Source organism: Typopeltis vanoorti, chromosome 8, assembly GCF_054136105.1.
Source record: "Typopeltis vanoorti isolate ZY-2024b chromosome 8, IOZ_Tvanoo_1.0, whole genome shotgun sequence".
In the NCBI taxonomy this organism is placed as follows: Eukaryota; Metazoa; Arthropoda; class Arachnida; order Uropygi; family Thelyphonidae; genus Typopeltis; species Typopeltis vanoorti.
The window spans coordinates 103,650,912-103,671,812 of NC_143556.1; the positions used below are offsets into that span (position 1 = coordinate 103,650,912).

The following is a 20,901-nucleotide window of genomic DNA, read 5'->3' on the forward strand; positions in this document are numbered from 1 at the left end:
CAACAAATTATAGGCCGATCTGTATATCTGGAGTTCTAGTTAAGGTATTGGAGAGGTTGGTGAGATATAAGATACAAAAATGTTTTGATAACAGTGGTATTCTTTGTGCTTATTCACATGGGTTTGTTAAAGAGAGATTGTGTTTTACCAACTTACGTATTATAACAAGGTGATAAATGTATTGGACACAGGAGATGCATGTACAGTAGTCTACTTAGATTTCAACAAAAGCTTTTAATAGATTGCCGTACCACAATAAACTGGAGCAGATGGAATTGGATGATAGATTAGTGAGTTGGATAGGCAACTTGGCTCTCATATACAGTAGGTATCAGCAAATTGTATATAGAAAGCAGTATCCTGGAAGAGGCAAGTCACTAGTGATGTGCCACAAGGGTCTGTTTTTGGACCGTTGTTATTTGATTTGTGTATTAATGATATTTGGATGTGTTTAAATGATGATATGCAACTGTTTGAAGATGATGCAAAACTGGGGAGAGTGATGAGGAATCAAGTAGGAACTGGAACTGTAGGAACTGTAAGCTCAGTGTTGCAAAGTGTAAGGTTCTGAAATTTGATAGGCAACAATGGGATGCAAAGTATACATACTTGGTGAGGAAATTTTGGAGGAAGTTGAGGAGACAAGAGACCTTTGAATTGTGGTGTACAAAGATCTGAAGTTCAGAGGTCACATTGCACAAGTTGTGCAAGGTCGTAACTGGTCTTTGGGATGTGGGATATGAGGACCGATTGTGGGAATGCAGTTTGCAAAGTCTTGTGAATTGGAGAAGAGAGGGGATATGATTGAGACATTTAATTTGGTCAAGTGTTGTTACCAGGTTAATGTGGAAGAAATTTTTCATAGAATGGGGGAAGGGGCTAGAACAAGGGGACATCCCTGGAATAAGAAGGTTGTGAGCAGGAGCATAAGGAGTAGGTTTTTTTTGCATGGCGAGTGGTTGGTCACTGGAATGCTTTACGTAACATTGTGGGGAATGCAGATATATTGAATGAATTTAAAGTGATGAGTTTTTAGACTTCATGGAGATCTGGTGTTAATAATAAGTATGTAACTAGTTGTCTGCATAAATATATACCAGTAAATTTCTCTTATTTGTGATTTATATAATAAATATGTACATTTTTCTTATTCCTAAGTGTGAATTGTTGTTCCTCATATGTAATGTAATTATTTGTGATTTATATTTGTGATTTATATAATAAATATGTACATTTTTCTTATTCCTAAGTGTGAATTGTTGTTCCTCATATGTAATGTAATGCCTGTATTTCTCTGAATCTTTTTATTTCTTTTTAAATATGCATACATATATGGATATCTGTGTATTATTTTAATGTGAATCCCATCCATATCAGTGCTGCCAATGCACTAGGGTTTTAAATAATCTGGAAAGCTATTATAGTGACATCTATGGAATGTTTTTCAAGTTTTGGTCAGCAGGACTGTGGTCAGTGGTCTGACCCCTAGGTGGAATTCATTTACCATATTAAATACATTATTGATACATTCACAGGTATCGATAATGGGATTTGAACACATCCTGTTGATTGAAGAGCAAATGTGCTGACCACTCAGCCAACCAGGCAAGCATAAAGCTTGGGTGTGTGTATACAATCATGGCCTAGTAAACAGCTTGATAGGTTTTGAAAATTTATTTATCACTAGGTTAGACTATAATAGATTTAGTTTAATCCTTTATCCCAGTGAGAGCAAACAAAGTTTGCACCTGAAAATATCTTCAGGACTAAATATAGTGTTGTACTATCTTATCCAGAAGTGCCTGGTAGCTTGCTCCACCTTTGCCACGAGTTGCCTTGGTGTTGCACTACTTACTGGATAAGATAGTACAACACTATATTTAGTCCTGAAGATATTTTCAGGTGCAAACTTTGTTTGCTCTCACTGGGATAAAGGATTAAACTAAATCTATTATAGCTTGATAGGTTAAAATTGTGGTTTATGTTCAGATGACTGTAATTTCTATAGATTTTAATATGTTGATCTGTGAGTCATTCTAAGCATCCTTTTTGTTTTGCAACTTGATGATACATTGAAAAGAAATCTGGTCACACTTTATATATATATATATATATATATATATATATATATATATATATATATATATATATTGCCATTCTTCTGGAACATGATAGCAAGGTACTGGAGTTCTTTAATTCTTCATCATTAAATAAGATGATGAGATTTTATCGTCGAAACTTTCACAGTGACCTCACTTCAACTTGTCATGTTATTTCATCTGGTATTGTTATAAAGCCATAATGATGTTATTTCCTCCATTTGTGTTTATTGTTAGATTATTGTTGTGCTTTCCTCTAATACTAATCATCATTTTGGCTTCCATTCTCATCAGAATCATTCTTTATTTTATTTAGACAAATATGAAAAATCATTACTTCATGTTTGCTAAACTCTTCCAGCTGAAATATGAATTTCCCAGTTGTTATTCCCCTATCATGCTGATTGTGATATCCCTGCATTAGAATAAAATCTGCATTACTACTTTACTGCTTCTTCCTCCCAATCAGAGTGTAAATAATTACTCATAAAAATAGATGTGATTATTTTGACTTTATTGCATACACTTTTTTCCAGAGTATGCTAATGGAATCAACAACTGCAGTTGTTGATTCTATTAGCATACGCTGCTTTTTTTTAACTCTCCCCCCCCCCCTCTTATGTGTGCATGTCATGGATTTGTTTGTTCATAGTTCAGAATTAGCTATTAACCAGCATCATGTTCTTGATATATTTGATATTGGTTAAAAAAAAAATCCTGTTTGTATTTCCAAATTACCTAAATTTGGTTATTCATTTTATTTCAAAATGCTTATAACTAATTCAGTTTTATCTTATTCTTGCAGCATTTTGTAACAATGCACTATAGAAAAATTTTAACTTCATAGCAGTAAGTTTTGTAACTTATTTCAGTATCGTATAATACATATAAGGAGAATAGTCTAATAATATCACATGAGCATTTCCATGTTAAGATAATGTGAATTATTATTCAGTGATATAGAAACAGAGGATATAAATTCATCATTTTATTATAGCCAAATAAATTTTGAAACTTAATTTTAAAATTGAGCAGCAATCTAATGAGAACTTTCAGCATTGGTATGTACTACTTAAGGCATAAATGCCCATGAGCATGTATATTTATCTTCTATTAGTCATTTTGATTGAAATTTCACTAGCCTGACAACAGTTTCAAATTTTTGGTTTTCAACAGAGACCAAATATTGTTGCTTATTTAAAAATATGACTTTCTGACATGGGATTGCTGTGGTATTATTAAGCAGAGAATTTTTGCCTCACTTAAGGTTTCTGCCTGTTCTCTGAGGAGAATAAACTGTTTGAAAGTCATCAGATCAAGCCAGTGAAAATTTAATCAAAAGCACTAATGAAAGGTAAATAAATATACAGGCTTTTAGGTTGAGTTAGTGACTTTATTATGCATTAAGCCAACTCCAGTGCCAAAAATTGTCAGTTTTCTAACTTAAATTTCAATTAGACTTATTTGGCTATGATATTTATCATACCACTTTATTTATCATATCCTCTGTTTTCCTGTCTTTACAGTGCCAAATTTTAAAGATAAGAGCCTTTAGGCAATCTTGTGATCAGTGATATTTTTATATATAGTACATTTTTATATTTTAAAGATAAAAATTACTTAAGAAACAGATAATTAACATATTTTGGACAGCCATTTCTTTGTTTGAGTGTAGAATTTGACAATAAGAATAATTTCTTAACAGCTGAATTAGATCACAGAAAGAAAACAAATCTTTTTTTTTTTTTTTTTTTGAACAAACTTTATCTTATTTTCCTTAATTCATACTCTTCATGCAAAGGTTTTCCTTTCTCATTCTTTCACTTTGTGAGGAGCTTTGGGAAGCAAAACAATTTTAATGATTATGGCAAAGTAATTCTTATTGGCCTCTCTTAACTTGATAGAAGGTGGGTCTGATACAAAAATGGTGAAATAAAGTAACTAAAGCTTGAAAAAAAAACACCAGTAGCAGTAATTAGAAGTTAAATTTTAGTGCAGTCAAGATTTATTTCTTCACTACAGGGAAATGTGGTATTTCACTAACATCATGTCACTGAACTCACAGAATCAAGGTTCTTTATGGGTGGGTCGGCAAGGCCTAATTACATTGTTCACCATAATGTTTCTTAATTCATTCACTCAGCATTTGGGTGCTCAGTGCTCTCATGAAAAAAAAAAAATTCTGTTGTTCACCTTTTATTTTTGTCTTCTCCTTTCTAATTCTTATTTTAATTTCACTTTATCTTGTTATTCCCCTAAATTCATACTTTTCATGCCTCTGTTATAATTTTCTCTCTCATTCTTTCACTTCATGCTGATCTTTTGAAGCAAAGCTTAATTCAACAGACATAATTTTAATGATTATGGTGGATGTAACTTTTTTCACTTTCTTTCTCTACTATTTTAACTTGATACACTCGTATTTATTTTTTATCTAAGTTTCAGATAAATATATCAAGAATCAGGTGTATGCAAGTGTAGGTTTTTGTTATTTTATATTTTTATTTTGATTGTGATTATTAGAGTACTGCTGCAGAATGAAATGCAACAAAACTAATTGATTAATTTTAGAAAGATGTATCAGACAACATTTCTGATGACCCACTTACGATTGATGAAGAAGATAACATACTGGAGATAGCCAGAAAATATGAAGAAAAATATGTGAGTAATTATTCTTAGACTACTTTAAAATTCTGGAGTTCTAACATTGAGTATGTGTGAAGATGTTTGGTAGATTTTTTTTATTCTTTTCATTATATTTTTCTCTGTGAATATACATGCTTAGTAGTTCAGTCATGTACTCAAAAAACAAAACAAAAAAACATTTTACTGTCATGTACTCAAAAAAACAAAACAAAAAAACATTTTACTGTCTGTCTTTGTCATCATAAATTAAAAGGATCAGACATGTTTCCAGTTTTCTTCTTGTCTTATATATATTATTTATTTATTATTATTATTTTCACCACTCTTATTCTTTTAGTGCATTTCTGCTGAAAATTATACATAATTTGGTTATCTTTTCAAAATACTTATTTAAGTGTATAATGCAGAATGATGTGATTATTGGTATTAAAATCGGAAATTTCAGATTTGATTTTAGAGTGAAAAAAAAAAGAGGCACTTCAAGTCGATAGTGGTGTTCTTTAAATTAATGAAACTAAAAGATAGAGGCATAAAAATTGAAGTTCATAATTTTTTTTTACTTCATTTATATTGTTTTGTAAAAATTTTTAATAATGTTAAAGAAGTCGTGCTTCTCCTATTTGCAGCATGACTGATTTGAATTCTCTTTGTACGTCTTTATTCTCTACATCGTTGTGAAATAACTTTTCTCTCATCTCTTCCCTCCATCTTTTCCCATTTTAATTTTAAATAGTTGAATCTGTAATTCATTTTTACATATATTTAATTTTTACTGCCATGTGATCCTGTTTTACTGCTTTATAGTTCTTTTAATCTGATTGTCTTTCTTGTGTATACAGGCTAGTTTCTTTTAATAGTTATTTCAAATATTTGAGCTCTTCTATGAAATCTATTCATTAAAGATAATTTAGCTTCTCTTTTGAACTATTGCACAATTTCTTTGCAACAGTTCAAAAGATAAAAACAGAATCTATGAATAGAATACACTTTAAAATTCAAGTAAAGAACACTTTCAAAAGCATTATTTTCTTGTATTTTAAACTTATTAAAATTGAAATATATGATGGATACGAAGCATATGAGGATGCGTATTTGATCCATAATAGCCGGTAAGGTGGTTAAAGCATATCTGGGTGAAAAAGTTTTTCATTATTTTTTTTATTTAACACTTAAATGCTGACTTGCTTCTGCCACTGATTAGTCCCTTTATAATTCAAGGAAAGTCTAATTAACTTATTACAAAGTTAAAATAGCAGTCTTATTAAATCAGTCACCATTAAAAAGTATTTTAGAATAAAACAGCTGTTCACAGTTAATATTGTGAACAGTTGTTTATTGTCACATATATAGAAATCTTAATTTATATAATCTTCGCATGTTAGTATGTAAATTTCAGAATCAACACATGAATGATGTTGCTAAGCAGACAAAACGTTTTACTTAAAGCTGTCAATTAAACTTTTGGTGTGAGATATCATGATGTCATATTAAGTTTTTGATTACACCGTGGCAGTGCACAAGACACAAAGTGAACTGCTTTATTGTCACAAGAGGTTGTAAACTTGTCTTACATTTATTACTATAAGGGTAGATAATCCAGAAACTCTGCTGTGGAGACCAAACATGGTACTCAATTTGCTTCAAACCTCTAGTAAACAGGATGGTGGTCCTGCAGTGGGCAACAAAAAACATCTACTGCCTATTATTAGACACCTCCAGGGAGTCCAATGACTCATTGAGGGAGAGCACCTGCTCTACAGCACTGTCTCCACCACTCAATCCACCAATTGATTGCAACTACACCATCTACCACCAACCACCACTAGGTTAACCACAGACAATCGCAAACGTCCATGCCCATGGCGGGATTTGAACCCTCGGCCTTTGGCTGGAGATCGGATACGCTAACTACTCGGCCAGCCAGGCCGGCTATATATAGATATTGTTTTCTATAATGAAACCCTTGAAGTACTAGATAAAATTGTACAATATGGATGCAATATGAAGTACACTTGGTCGTCGGCTTACGACCGACTTCCGTTCTGGCTGACAGATCGTAAGTCGATCTGGTCGTATGTCGGCCATATATTTATTAACAGCATTCTTTAACCTTTCTAATCTTTTTATCATCTTTATAATTTATTTTTATAATCTTTTAAATTTATAATTATGTATATTGTACATAATGTGAAAAATAATACTGTACATACTGTACTGTAAACACAAAAATACAATCTAAAATTAATACAAATGAAATTTACAAAATCGATTTTTAATCTTTGCTTGTGCTGGGTTGTGGATCGTCAAGGTCATGTTCTTGGGTTGAGGTGGGAGATGTTCTCTTGATGAGGAACATACTGAGCTTTGTTTGAACAGTTTGTTTCTTTTTTTATTCATATATCTTACGATAACAATGCACAGCATGCATCTTGAATGATATGTTCAACCTTTGTGAATCTTTCGACATTAGGGTCCATTGCTTTGAAACTGACGAGAGCTTTATTCAGTTGCAAAAAAAGAATCTGATAAAATCTTTACAGTGAATTTCTTTTCTGGCTCCTCTTCTTCTTCCTCTCTCTTGCTTTTTCTTCTGACACTCTCTGTGCTTCCAATTCAATCAACTCTTCATCCGAAAGTTCTTTTATTTCACAATCTAGCAACTCCTCTATGTCTTCTATTTCACATCCTAATTTAAGGTTTTTTGAAGTTTAACTATTTTTTCTGTAATCACTTCCAGTTCCTCACCTTTTTCAAATCCTTCAGATGTATTTGCATAACATTTTAGACACTTTTTCCAAATTCCCGACATACAATTCTTTGTTACGCATTTCCATGCAGTCGAAATATTCTTGATACACTGAAGAATACTGAAGAGTACTGCTTCCAAAAGTCTCGCAAAGATAAATCAGCATCAGAATCTATCGCTTCGATGGTGTGTGTGAATGTTGTTCTGAGGTAGTGAGCCTTGAATGCTGAAATAGTACCCTGATCCATGGATTGAATGAGAGCAGTTGTGTTAGGTGGCATAAAAACCACTCTAACATCATGTTGAAGGTCATCCAGATGAGAAGGGTGGCCAGGGGCATTGTCCATAATTAATAAAATCTTGAAAGGGATACCTCTCTCCGCACAATATTCACGAGCCTGGGGAATAAAACAATTCATGAACCAGTCTTCGAACAGTGCCTGAGTCATCCAAGCTTTAGGGTTTGAACAGTAGTAAATGGGCAGTGTGTGCTTTTTGATGTGCTTAAATGCACGAGGGTTTTCTGAATGATAAATGAGAAAAGGTTTCAGCTTAAATCCTGCAGCATTCCCACCAAGCAACAAAGTCAACCGATTCTTAAAAGCTTTGAATTCTGGCATGCGTTTCCGTTGCAAGCCAGTTTCATCTACGTTAAATATTTGTTCCGGTAGATAACCTTCTTCTTTGATTAAAGAGTTGAAACTATCAACGAATTTTTGGGCTTCATCTTCATCTGCACTTCCTGCTTCTCCTGTGACATGTACGTTATACAAAGCAAATCTTTTTTTTAAAATGCTTGAAACATCCAGTACTAGCCTGAAAATCTTCTGCGTAATTGTCTTCGGCGCATGATTTTAAACTCTGAAACAGACTTCTAGCCTTCGCTTGCACCGTGCAAAGGCTCATGGGTGAATTTTTCTGTATTTAATCTTCCATCCACATAAACAACAATTTCTCCATTTCATGGATGGGTCCCTGTTGTTGTTTGGTTAAAATTGTAGACTTCATAGGTGTGGAATCTTTCACAGCTTCCCGAATTCTTTCTTTGTCCTTAAGTATCATCGATACCGTGGAATGCGATCACTTCAAGTCACGTGCTATCGTATTCACTTTCTTTCTGCCTTCATACTTCTGGATAACTTTCATTTTACACTCTAAATCAATAGTTTTCCTTGACTTGTTAGCTGGCATGTTGTACTGCTAGATGAAGTAGATGAAGTCATTTTCCTTTTACTAGACATTTTATGTGTAGTATTTCAGTAGGATTTTAATTAATACACCACACGCAACAGATGCTGGAAAGCGACTGAATGTATGTGAGAGATAGTTATCGTACGCGGGTTATCGTACAATAACTATTGTATCCCATAGTTATCGTACTTGCAGCTGCCTGATTTATTATTTTTTTTTCTAGTCGTAAGTGAGGACAGTTTATTTATCAGTACACCTGGTCGACGAGCAGGTGTACTGATAAATAAACTGTACAAAATCACTCTTTGGGAGATAAATTCAAGGTGAGTCACTAAACTTTCTAAAATAGTTCAAGGTTTGAAAACTGTCACTTGGTCCTTGTCACTGCTTGGCTTTACTGATGAAGAAGTATAACAGATGCTTTTTTTTTATGAAGAATCTACCCCATCTATGAAAAGGTTATAAACCCATTGTGCATCAGCACCATGGATGGGTTGAGAGTTTTTTTAATCATCATCCATCAAATTCTTGATCAGTTCCTAAAGAGAGAAAACAGGATATTATGATCGTACTACATGAAAAAGTTTCAAAAAACCTGTCATGTTGTTTCATAATGGGTAATACAACAGAAAAATTATAACATTGTCCATGCCAAAAAAAATTCAGAATGACATCCTAATAGTTGTAATTCTGAAGAAAAAGTGATTTATATGTGAGAGTTAATAATAACGATAAAAAAATTTTACCCGTTAATTTTTTTTTAAGCTGATACATTATAGTATCATACCATAGCTGCATACAGGTAACTCTGGTTTGCCATTACTATTAACCCAGATAAGTATTGTCACCCTGTATTATTCCTCCAAAAGAGAACCGTTTTCTGAATTTGGTGTATACCTTGCAACACTATAAAAAAAAAGTTATTATATGGGCATCTCCACGGAGTCAGAAAACTCATTGCAGGAGACCCAAATTATCCATGCAATATCTATCATACCTGTTCCTGAACTCATTGACAGATGAAGCACTCGCAACTGAGTCAGGCAACACATTCATTCATTCACCACTCTCCAAGCGAAATATCTAGTCCTCACACCCTTGTTAACCACATTCTTACTTAATTTCCAGGGATGATCTCTTGTTCTTCCACCACTGTTCCACTGCTGAAATATTTCTCCTGTATCAACCTTATTAAAACTATTTTACTTATATTAAATGTTTCTATTATAACTGCTCTTTTTCTCCTCTCAACTAACTTCTGTAATCCACACACCTTCAATCTATCCTCATAGGGAACATTTCACAAGCTACTCACCATTTGGTCACTCGCCTCGTTATCCCTCTCCACTGCTTCCTCATCCCAAGAAACCCAGGGCACCACACTTGAGCACAGTAATCCAGATATGGACATATCAATGTCTCATAAAGAGGAATAATAACTTCATCTCTGCATGTTAGTGCGTTCTTCAATAACCAAGCTATGAACTATCTTGGACACCTTAACAATATGCCCTCTGAACTTCAACTCTCTGTCCACTAACACCCTGAAGTCCTTAATCTCTTCAATCTCTTGAAGTACAGTTTCGTCAATGTGGTGCACAGCTTGTAATCTTTAATCCCAAAATGCATAACTGACATTTTTCCACATTGAACTGATATCCATTATCTTTTGCCCATATTGCCAGCTTATATAAATCACCCTGCAAGCACTCTACATCAGCTATATTAATAATTGCGCTACCTAACTTTGTATCATCAGCAAACAACTGAATATCTCCCTTCAAGTCATTTCCTGTATCATTGATGTACAAAATAAACCATAACAGTCTGTGCACAACCTTGTGGAACACCACTGGTCACCTGCTTCATCCTGGATTCTGCTCCTCCATACACTACTTTTTGGTATCTGTCCATGAACCATCCTCCTATCTCCATCACAAGTTTAATATCCATTCCCATTTGTTCTAATTTGCGTAACAGTATTCCATGGGGTATCCTGTCTTCGTGGTTAGACTAGTGGCTGAGGAAGGAGTGTCCTAGGCTCGATTCCTGTTGACGACGTGAGGAGCTTAAGGATCTTCCTCAGCCATAGCCAAGTTAGCCAGTCTTGGGTGTGGACAGCAGGGTTCCCCCCCCACAGTTTATTTGGGGTTTTTCATCCTGCAAGTGGGCAAACCAGCCCCGTGAACACACGGATACAGTCAAGAATACTTAAGACAATCCCTCCAGCCATAGGTCTGAGTCAGCTTTGCTAGTCCCAAGCCCTGATAAAAATAGGGGGGATTGAGGTGGTGCCGTATTTCCCCGTAAAAGGGGCTCACGGCCATTGAATCACCATACGAAATGAATGAATGAATGGGGTATCTTGTCAAAAAGCCTTAGCAAAATCTAGCAGTATCAATGTGTAGTAGCCATTTTCCTTGTCCACCTCGCCTGTCACTATTATAAAAAGTTAATAAATTACTAAGGCAAGACCAATCTTTAACAAAACCATGTTGGCCCTCATAGAGTATCCCATTCTTATCCACCCATTCCAGAATTTTGTAAAAAAAAGTCATTATTATTATATGGGCATCTCCATGTAGTTAGAAGACTCATCGCAGAGACCCAAATTATGCAAATTTTCATCTACCGCACTCTTAGAGCCTCCTTTATGCAAAGAAACTATTTTATCTCCCATTCTCTAGGGACTTTACCAGAGCTCAAACTTAAGTTAAATTACCAAGTAAGAAGCATTGACAGTTCCTTTGCACCTTCATTTAATACCTGAGTTGATATCCCATCCAAACTTACAGCAGTATTTGCATTTAAATTCTGCAATATCCTAAGTACCTCCGATTCATTAACTTCAATTCTCATATTAGTTATTGTTACATCAGGCATAGAATATCCTCACTTGGGTGATAGACTTTAGAAAAGTGGCTGGTGAGTAACTCGACTATGACATCTGACTCAGTCACCTCGATACCATCAGCACCGACTTGAAGTTATTCTTCCAAAGTCATTCTTCCTTTTACTTGCCACGTAGTGAAAGAATTTTTTGAAATTTCCTTTGACCTGCTTGGCTAAGGTCTTCTTATAATCTGATTTAGCCTTACTATGCTGGTAACCTTTCTAGCCTCAGCTTTGTACTGCTCATGAGTGTACTGATCACATTTCTCCTTGTAAATTCTCCATAATGTTTTCTTTTCTGCAGATCCCACCTAATACCACTACTCATCTATCTAACATCTATTTTATTTATCTTCCTAACCATGGGAATACATTCTGACATTGCATCCCCAAGATACCCATTGATTACATCCCATGCACTGCTAGCATATTTCCCCTGCAAATTTTTTGATGCAGCAAATTTCCCCTGCAAATTTTTTGATTAGGTAATTATAACAAGCTTTCAGATGCAGCTGACAGCCATGGGATGGCTGTCAGCTGCATCTGAAAGCTTGTTATAATTACCTAACCTGTAGATCTGTATATATCCCTTCTAAAGAGAGAAATCCTCAAATTTTGCAACCTTCAAAGTCATGATCACTCTCACCAATTGGAGGTAAGTTGGAAATTGAAATCAGGGAGTATGCAAGATCAGCTGCATCACGGTATAGTGATTAGTGAAAGATGCAAGAATTCTTCTGATTTTGAAGCTGCAGAAGACTTCATGAAAATCTTTCAAAAACTTGTTCTGTGTATAGCATCCAGCCTGGTCGACTGAGTGGTTAGCATATCCACTCTCTCCAGGCAAAAGGCTGTAGGTTTGAATCCTGCCGTGGGCATGGGTGTTTGTAATTGTCTGTGAAATACCAGTGGTGGTGGGCAGTAGATGGCGCTGTTGTAGACGATGATAATAGTTGTGGTTTGCTGTAGTTGGTGAATTGAGTGGTTGAGATGGAGAGTAGAGTAGGTGCCCTCCCTCAATGAGTCTTTGGACTCCTTGGTGATCTCTCGTACTGATAATAATAATAAGTTATGTCTGCAGAATATGTTACTATTCAGTAGACAGGAATTATTGTTCTGTGTTTTGCTAATACTGCTGCTCTCAAAATACAAGCTTCTTATAAGTACAAAAAAAAATGTGTTTGTCCAAGCACTTGTAGAATTGACGCTTCTCTCTGTCATCTACAAGACCAGAGAAATGCATGGAGGCGAAACATGGGAAAGTAGTTACTTGTCATTTGGTGTCACAAATCTTGATTTCATTGTCTTGAATAGCTTGTTATTCTGTATATTTTGAATTTTTGCTATCATTTCTGTATTCAGGTTATATCTTGGGTTCACTCATTAATTTTATGCCATTGACTTTTATTCAGTACCTTTATATTTTCTTGTTTATGCAATGCTTTTCCATTTTATTATCCTAAAATTTTATTCATTACTCTTCCATATTTTTAAATTTTATATTTTTGCCTCAGGCAATTTACTCCACAGTTAATTTAGTTTTGCTTTTCTGTACTTCCAGAAGTTAAAACTACCAAGATGGGTTCATTATAACATTACCTTGGTTCTGTGAAAATTCATCGAAAAACAGTTAATCAAAAGATAGTTTATCTAATGACTATTTATCGAATGCAATTGATCTAATGACTATTTATCGAATGCAATTGATCGAATGACTATTTATCGAATGCAATCGATCGAATGACTATTTATCGAATGACTATTCATTGAAAAAATAATTAATCGAATAAACATTCGCCAAAAATGCAATTCATTGAAAAAACAATTCGCCGATAATTTTTCAATGAATTATGAAAGCATTCATCGTAAAGTTATTTTACTTGCAAACTATGTTTAAAAGTGTTCGGTAACAATACCTAATGTTACCCAAGATACAGACAACTTATGTAAGTTGTCATTGAAATGTAATAATTATTTTATTGCATTTTAGAACATTTTATGTACATGTACATGCTGCTTCATTGTGCAACTAATGATTTATCTCTAAAGAACAAGTTTTGTTCTACCAAAATTTTGTCACAATAACACTAGTCAGATTGAAAGTAAAATTTGAGTGTATATCTTAACTGTAACTGCCAGCCTAGTTGGCCGAGTGGTGCATAGCTGCTCTCCAGACAGAAAAAAGGCTGTGGATTCGAATCCCACCATGGGCATGGATGGTTGTGATTGTCTGTGAAAATACTAGTAGTTGGCACTCCCTGGAGGTGTCACGTAATAATAATAATAAAAATTTCATTAAATTTCATCCAGTCAGAGCAGAATTGCTAATATCATTTCGAAACTTCTATATGAAAATATTGGTGTAGTTGTGGTTTGTTGTAGTTGGTGGCTTCAATGGTGGAGACGAAGAGCTGTAGAGTAGGCGCCCTTCCTCGATGAGTCTTTGCACTCCCTGGAGGTGTCACATAATAATAAAAATTTCATTAAATTTCATCCAGTCAGAGCAGAATTGCTAATATTATTTTGAAACTTCTTTATGATAATATTGTAATAAAAGTGATCCAGCAGAACTAAAACTGAACCATGCAGACAGCTTCTTGTACTCACAACTTCTGCAAATTCTGCTAAGTCAGAGAGTTATTGTAATATGTAATTTCAACATGTTGTTCCTTTGTAGCCCTGAATATACTCGAACTGAAAACTGGAATGATTCAATAATTTTTTGTAAAAGTTTCAAATACTGAATCTGAGCAAAGTTCATCCCATAATAATTGCTCTACTTACTTCACATGATACTACTACTACTACTAAATAATGGTGCCTCCATTATCAAGATTCCTGAAGAAGCTTGATTCAAGAATTTAATATTCATTAAAGATTAAAAAATCAAGATTCATGAAGATTTTTCAATCATGTCTGAATGACAAGAAGTGTCATAAAATGCCCTTATTGCCCAAAGTTCCTCATAGGCAAGTAATTTCACTTAATAAGGGGATGATTAAGCTAAGAATACTGATGAGTATACATGTGGATACATTTATGGGTTTTGAGGAGGTGAGTGATGCAGTTTGTTAAATAGAAAGGTTAAAATGTTATCTCAGAAAATAATAAAATAGGAATGATGAATAAAGAATTAGAAAAATTTACAAAGAACTTCAAAAAAACTTCAAAGCTTTTTGAAGTATGCTCATCTGTTATGTTTAGATGAGCAGTGGTTGGAAGTCACATTCGAACTTCTGAAAGATGCCAATGGCTGGTGGACCACAGTTAGAAAAAACAGCGCTAAAGGAAAATGGGATTGGGTTAAGTTGTTTTGAATTAAGGCTAAAGCAACTGGTCTTAAATCACTGCGATGTGGTTTTCTCTCCAGTTCGCTTGGTTTTTGGCAAGGAAAACTCAAGTTTCGGGGAGGGAAAAAACCTTTCCATCGTCATATGAGGCAGGCTAACTTACCTTCAGGTAAAATTCCTTGATTCAATTAATAAATGGTGTTTAATTAATAAATGAATTCAATTAATAAATGGTGTTTAAGTATTATACAGGGAGTTTCAAAAGGGTGTCTACAACTTTGCAGAACAGAGAAATAACTCGGAAGACATACAGAAGCTGAGTGAGTGTCATAATGTAGTGAAACACATCAATTTCTGGTCATGTAACTTTATTACCAAGTGACAATACTAGATGCCGTGATATATCACACCATTTGAAAATGGCAACTTTTGATGGTGCAGAGCAAGCACGTTGTTTGTCTTGGTTTGAGAAAACGAAGTCTGCAACACAGGTTCAGGGGAATTTTTGCAAGCAGTATGGCAAAGAACCTCCTAGTAGGTGGATGATCTACATGTGGCACAAGAATTTTGTAGAAACACTGTTCTGTGCGTCATCCAAGATCAACGGGAAGGCAGCGTGCTGCTGATGCTGCTGTTGTGGAAGAAGTTTGAGATAGGTTCCAGAGACCTGTGAAGTCAACCAGACGGGCGTCTTGTCAAATTGAAATTCCACATCTGATTGTGTGGAATGTTTTACGGCAGCATCTACAACATTAATGCCCTACAAATTTACCCATGTACAACATTTGAAGAAAGGCAATAAGAAGATATGCCAGGATATCTGTATGGAAATGAATGGTGTAAGGAGACCGTTCACCATTAGATTTTTTTCTTGTGGGACTTTGCGAATGATCTGGTGTTCATACCATCACTACCAGCCAGTTTGGATAAGCTGTGTTCCAGAATTACTGTTTCCATTCCTGAAGTTATGCCAGATATGCTCTGTTGCATGTAGCAGGAAATTTATTACAGATGAGATTTCCGCAGAATTACTGGAGGTAGTCTTATCGAACTTTAAACTCTGTGTTGAAACGTCAAGTGTTACGATACATTTGCACGGTAATAGAAATTGTTCATCTATTGCTATTTACCTTTTATTGTCATTCAAAGTTGTATACCCCCTTTTGAAACACCTTGTACATAAATGAAGTGAAAGGTTCATTGCTAATAACTAAAATAACACCTGATGTGAAATGTAATGGGAAAAGAAAATCATGAATTTGCAGATAAAAGATTTCGAAATGACGTTATTCGATGTCTGAATAACGTCATTTTGGTTCTGACATGTGACAGTCAACACTAACATAAAATTTCACGAAAGTGGTTGCCTTTTGTAAAACTGATCTTGCACCATAAATTTTGGCAAACACTATTATTAAGTGCGAAATACAAGTCTTCAGAAATGTATCGTAGCAATTGATGCAATTTTCCTACAAGCTGTGCCAGTGTTAATTACATCCACTTATTTCCAATTCAAACTTTAAATATAGTGATAAAATATCACTATATTTTAAAGCTTTTTTAAATATAGTGATATTTTAAAAAGCTTAATATTGGAATTGTTTTACTCATTCCATGTTTTGAAATGTGTGCTTCTAACACTTCCAGCCAAGAGATTAATTATATATTGTGTAAGATATTTGTTTGGAGCGCATACTTCACCACCCACCTCCTCCTATGGTTTTCCCCGTATAAACAACATAGATATCTTATAAACACCTGTACTTCTAATTAATTTCTAAGCTGCAACTGTCCTTGAAGAAAATAAATGATGTGCTCTGTCCTTTAATTTTGTAGACCTCCAGGCGCGGGATAAAAGGCTAATTCTCTTGCTGGTAGCCGTAGTGTTATACTGGTTTATGCTGTTTACTTGTAATGTCATAACAGTACACGTGCTGCTATGACCAACTTTAAAGTTGTTTTATTAAATACTTCTGGTAACATAAGCTGAACATACGAGGTGGTATCAAAAAGTTTCAAGATTAGCTCTGTTTACAAGAAATTACTTTATTTATCTAATTTTACTAATATCACCTTCAAAATGGTCCCCTTGCATATCAATACAGTGCTCCCAGCATTCTTGCCACTTCTGGAATGTGTCCTGGAAGTCTTCTTTTCGAAGCATGTCAAGCAGCTTCTACGATTCGCGCTGGATTTCCGCAATGATGTCAAAACGGTAACCATTGAGCTAGATCTTCATCTTCGGAAGAGGGGGAAGTCTGCAGGAGCCAAATCTGGCAAGTAGGATGGGTGCGGAAGTGAGATCATGTTGTTTCTGGCGAGAAACTCGTGTGAGGAGAGCTCGATGACGGTGTGTTGTCATCGTGGAGCATCCAGTTTTTCACCTGCCACAGATCTGGTCGCTTTTGCCAAATGTCCTCCCTCAGATGCCTTAAAACCTGGCAGTAGAACTCGCTATTGACGGTCTGGTCCCTGAGGACAAATTCTCGATGCACAATGCAGCGAATGTCGAAAAAAAACGATGAGCATGCACTTGGTCAAGCTGTGGACCTGCCTCGCCTTTTTTGGTCGTGGAGATAATGGGCTCTTCCACTGTGAAGACTGTTGCTTCGTCTTGGGTGTTTCTTCACCGGTAATGATCCTCGACATGAAGGATGGGTCATCCACGGCACGCTGATGGAGTTCTTGGCAGACTTCGATGCAGTGTTCCTTCTGCTCCTGGGTCAGCAGCCTGGGGACGAACTTGGCAGCAACACGCATGTTCAAATCACACGTGAGGATTGCCTGGACTGTTCCGTATGACGCACCGACAATGGAAGCAGTGTTGTGGAGTGTTCTCCGATGATCCTCATGCACAAGTTGCCGAATGGTTTTGACATTTTTGGGGATTGATCTCGTTGAAGGTCTTCCTGATCTTATAATTTTCCAGTGATGTTCTTCCACTCTTGAAGCACGCGTGCCACTCAAAACACTTCGAACGACTCATTGCAGCTTTGCCATAAACTTGCCGAATCATGTCAAATGCGTCTGTGGCAGATTTGCCCAGTTTCATGCAGAATTTCACGTTTGCTCTTTGTTCTAACTTGCTGTCCATGATGAAATCGCAGATGTGGTAATGCAGGTGGTCAGAATAGCATCAGTTGCACAGCTCCCGATGTACACAGGACGATGTCTTTTGGCACACTGACTTATGAAGGTAGGTGCTCCCTGTGACTGTGAGAGCAGCCTTGTGCTGCCATCTGTTGGCGTGTTACAAACCTAGTCTCAAAACCTTTTGATACCACCTCGTATGTGTTCAAATCATTTATCTGTGTCATAGTTTTTGTTTCTTGTGCTCTGCCCTTTGATTTTGTAGACCTCCAAGCAAGGAATAAAAAGCTAATTTCCTTGCGGTAGCCATAGTGTTATGCTGTTTACTTGTAATGTCATAACGGTACACGTGCTGCCCTTTGATTTTGTAGACCTCCAAGCAGGGAATAAAAAGCTAATTTCCTTGCTGTAGCCATAGTGTTATGCTGTTTACGTGTAATGTCATAACGGTACACGTGCTGCTATGACCAACTTTAAAGTTGTTTTATTAAATACTCCAGGCAACATGAGCTGAACATACACGTTGAAATCATTTATCTCTATCATACTTTTTGTTTTTTGAAAAATTTTTTTTTTTTTTGTATTTCTGATTAGATTACTTTAAATCGAATTATTTAGAAAGAAAAAATTTTTCTGAGAATTTCCTACACATATGGTTTCAGTCTTATATAGAAAACTGATGGCAAGCAGTTCAAAGAAACGGCAACTTCAGCAAATACCAACTCATCAAAGCTAGTGTTTCTCAAGGCTCAGTTCTAGATAAAAGTAAGGAGGCTTGTTAGGACTTTTTCATTATCTATGTAAGTGATCTCTGTTCAATGGAATTGAAAGGGAACCTAATCAGCTATGCTGATAATATACGACAATAGTCAAGCGACATGCTAGCCTTAATGCATAATGAGAATCTGATTTATTAAGCCTGCATACATGGTTCATTGAAAACAAAATCATTCAGAAAACTAAATTTATCCTATTTGAACTGAACGGAACTCAACGGGTCTACAGCTGCCGATATCAGCATACAAGTAGATCATAATCTAAAATGGAAAACCCATATCCCAGCTCTTACAAACAAACTAAATTATACATTGGAGAACGTGTAACATTAAATGCATAGTATCTCAAATTTTTACAGACTATTATGCACTGGTATACTGAAGAATTCGGTATGGTATTTGTACCTTAGGGGAGCATACAAAAATATCCTTGGGAAATTGTACAATCTACACAACAGAATGTTAAAGAAAATCTTCATGTTAAATCACACTGCAATTAACAACTAATTTAATTCTCCCCAACGTCAGGTATATACATGGCATGCTTATCTTCTTACATAGAAATAAACATTGGATTAGCCTCATTGACCAGCACCATACCCTCAGACATGATGGTCTAAGTTTCCAGATACCTCAGTAAAAGAAAATTATCTTGGTTTCACATAGGACAACACCAGGAGAAGACAGTATAAACATGGAACTGTTCAAATATGCAAGTGAAATATTAAATGAAAGAATCCTAAAATTCTTTAAAATGATGTAGATTTCTAGAAAAAACCCTCAACTGTTGGAAAAACATACTGATTATTCCAATTTATAAAGAAAGAAATTAACATGACTTCAATAACTTTTGGGGAATAAGTCTCCTGAATGCAGTTTACAAAATATATTCAGGAATATTAAAAGGGGGAACTAAACAGTATTGCAGAGTACAAACTAGTAGAACAGAATGGACTGAAAAGTCTTTTCTTGCATGGACTCAATTTTCACTCTAAAATTATTAATTGGAAAGAGAAGAGAATTTGGAAAAGAAATGCACTTGGCCTTCGTTGATTATGAAAAAGCCTTTGATAAAATTAACAGACAAAAATTATTTAAAATATTAACCAATCTAAATATACCAAACGAGCTCTTACAGTCTATTGAAGAAATACAGAGAGTAAATAAAAAAAATAAAAGAGCAGTTGAACAAATATTAGAATAGGAAGACATCAAGAGGAGTATGATAAGGATGTATCCTATAACCTCTGCTTTTTAATATATATATATATATATATATATATAATAAAGAGGAGTATTTAAGGGTCAAAGGAGAGGAGACCTCCACATAGCCTATAAAGGAATGCAGAGAACCGACCAGGGCTTCTGACCTGATGTCCAATCCTCACCTTCTCGTGGTGCACCCTGTTGGGTATCTACCTAAATACTGAATGAGCGAGGATGGGCTGGCAGTTTGGGATTTAGCTGACCAAATTGTATTCTTATTGGCTTAAACCAATATAGAAAATGATGGTACAACATGACAAAATTTCATGCTGGCTGGGGCGTCGCCAGGTTAAACAAGGCTCCCGTTGTTTTCGCCAGGGAACCAGGTTGAACAGCGAAAAGTCAGCTACTGGAACAAATCCTAAAACACACCCCAACTCCACACCTCCAGAGTTAAAGATTGGTACTATCAGCATAAGAAGCCTGAATGGCAAAGAAATGGAGCTAGCTGAAGAATTAGATAAGAACCAGATCGACATAATAGGGGTGACTGAAACAAAAAAGACAAAAACTGGTGAGATCTTACTGAGCAATAAATACAAAATGTTATATTCAGGAAATGACATTCAAGGAAAAGAAGGAGTAGCCATAGTATTCAACACAAAATACATGGCTAATCTTCTTGAATGGCAGGCAGTCTCAAGTAGAGTGATGTGGGCAAATATCAGAATGGGGAATTGGACAATGAGACTTATTTGTGCCTATGGTCCCACAGAAGGTTCTACTAAGGTAGAAGTGGCAGAATTTTTTGATGCTTTAGAAAAAGCAACTGACACAATGAAAAAGGAAAAGTTGGTCCTTGTTGGGGATCTAAATAGCAGAGTAGGAAATGATTGTCAGACATACAAAAATATTTTGGGAAAATTTTGAGAAAAGAACAAAGCTAATAATAATGGCAAATA

General features: G+C 35.4%; 1 protein-coding gene across 1 annotated transcript in view; it reads left to right on the top strand.

Annotated features, from left to right (window-relative positions):
- The window catches only part of LOC150104247 (uncharacterized), a 260,544-nt gene that overhangs the window by 22,914 nt on the left and 216,729 nt on the right, over positions 1–20,901 (top strand). The window contains exon 2 of the mRNA XM_090396434.1: positions 4,671–4,763. Coding sequence (XP_090252560.1) covers positions 4,671–4,763 — 93 coding nt within the window. The remainder of the gene's footprint in view (positions 1–4,670; positions 4,764–20,901) is intronic.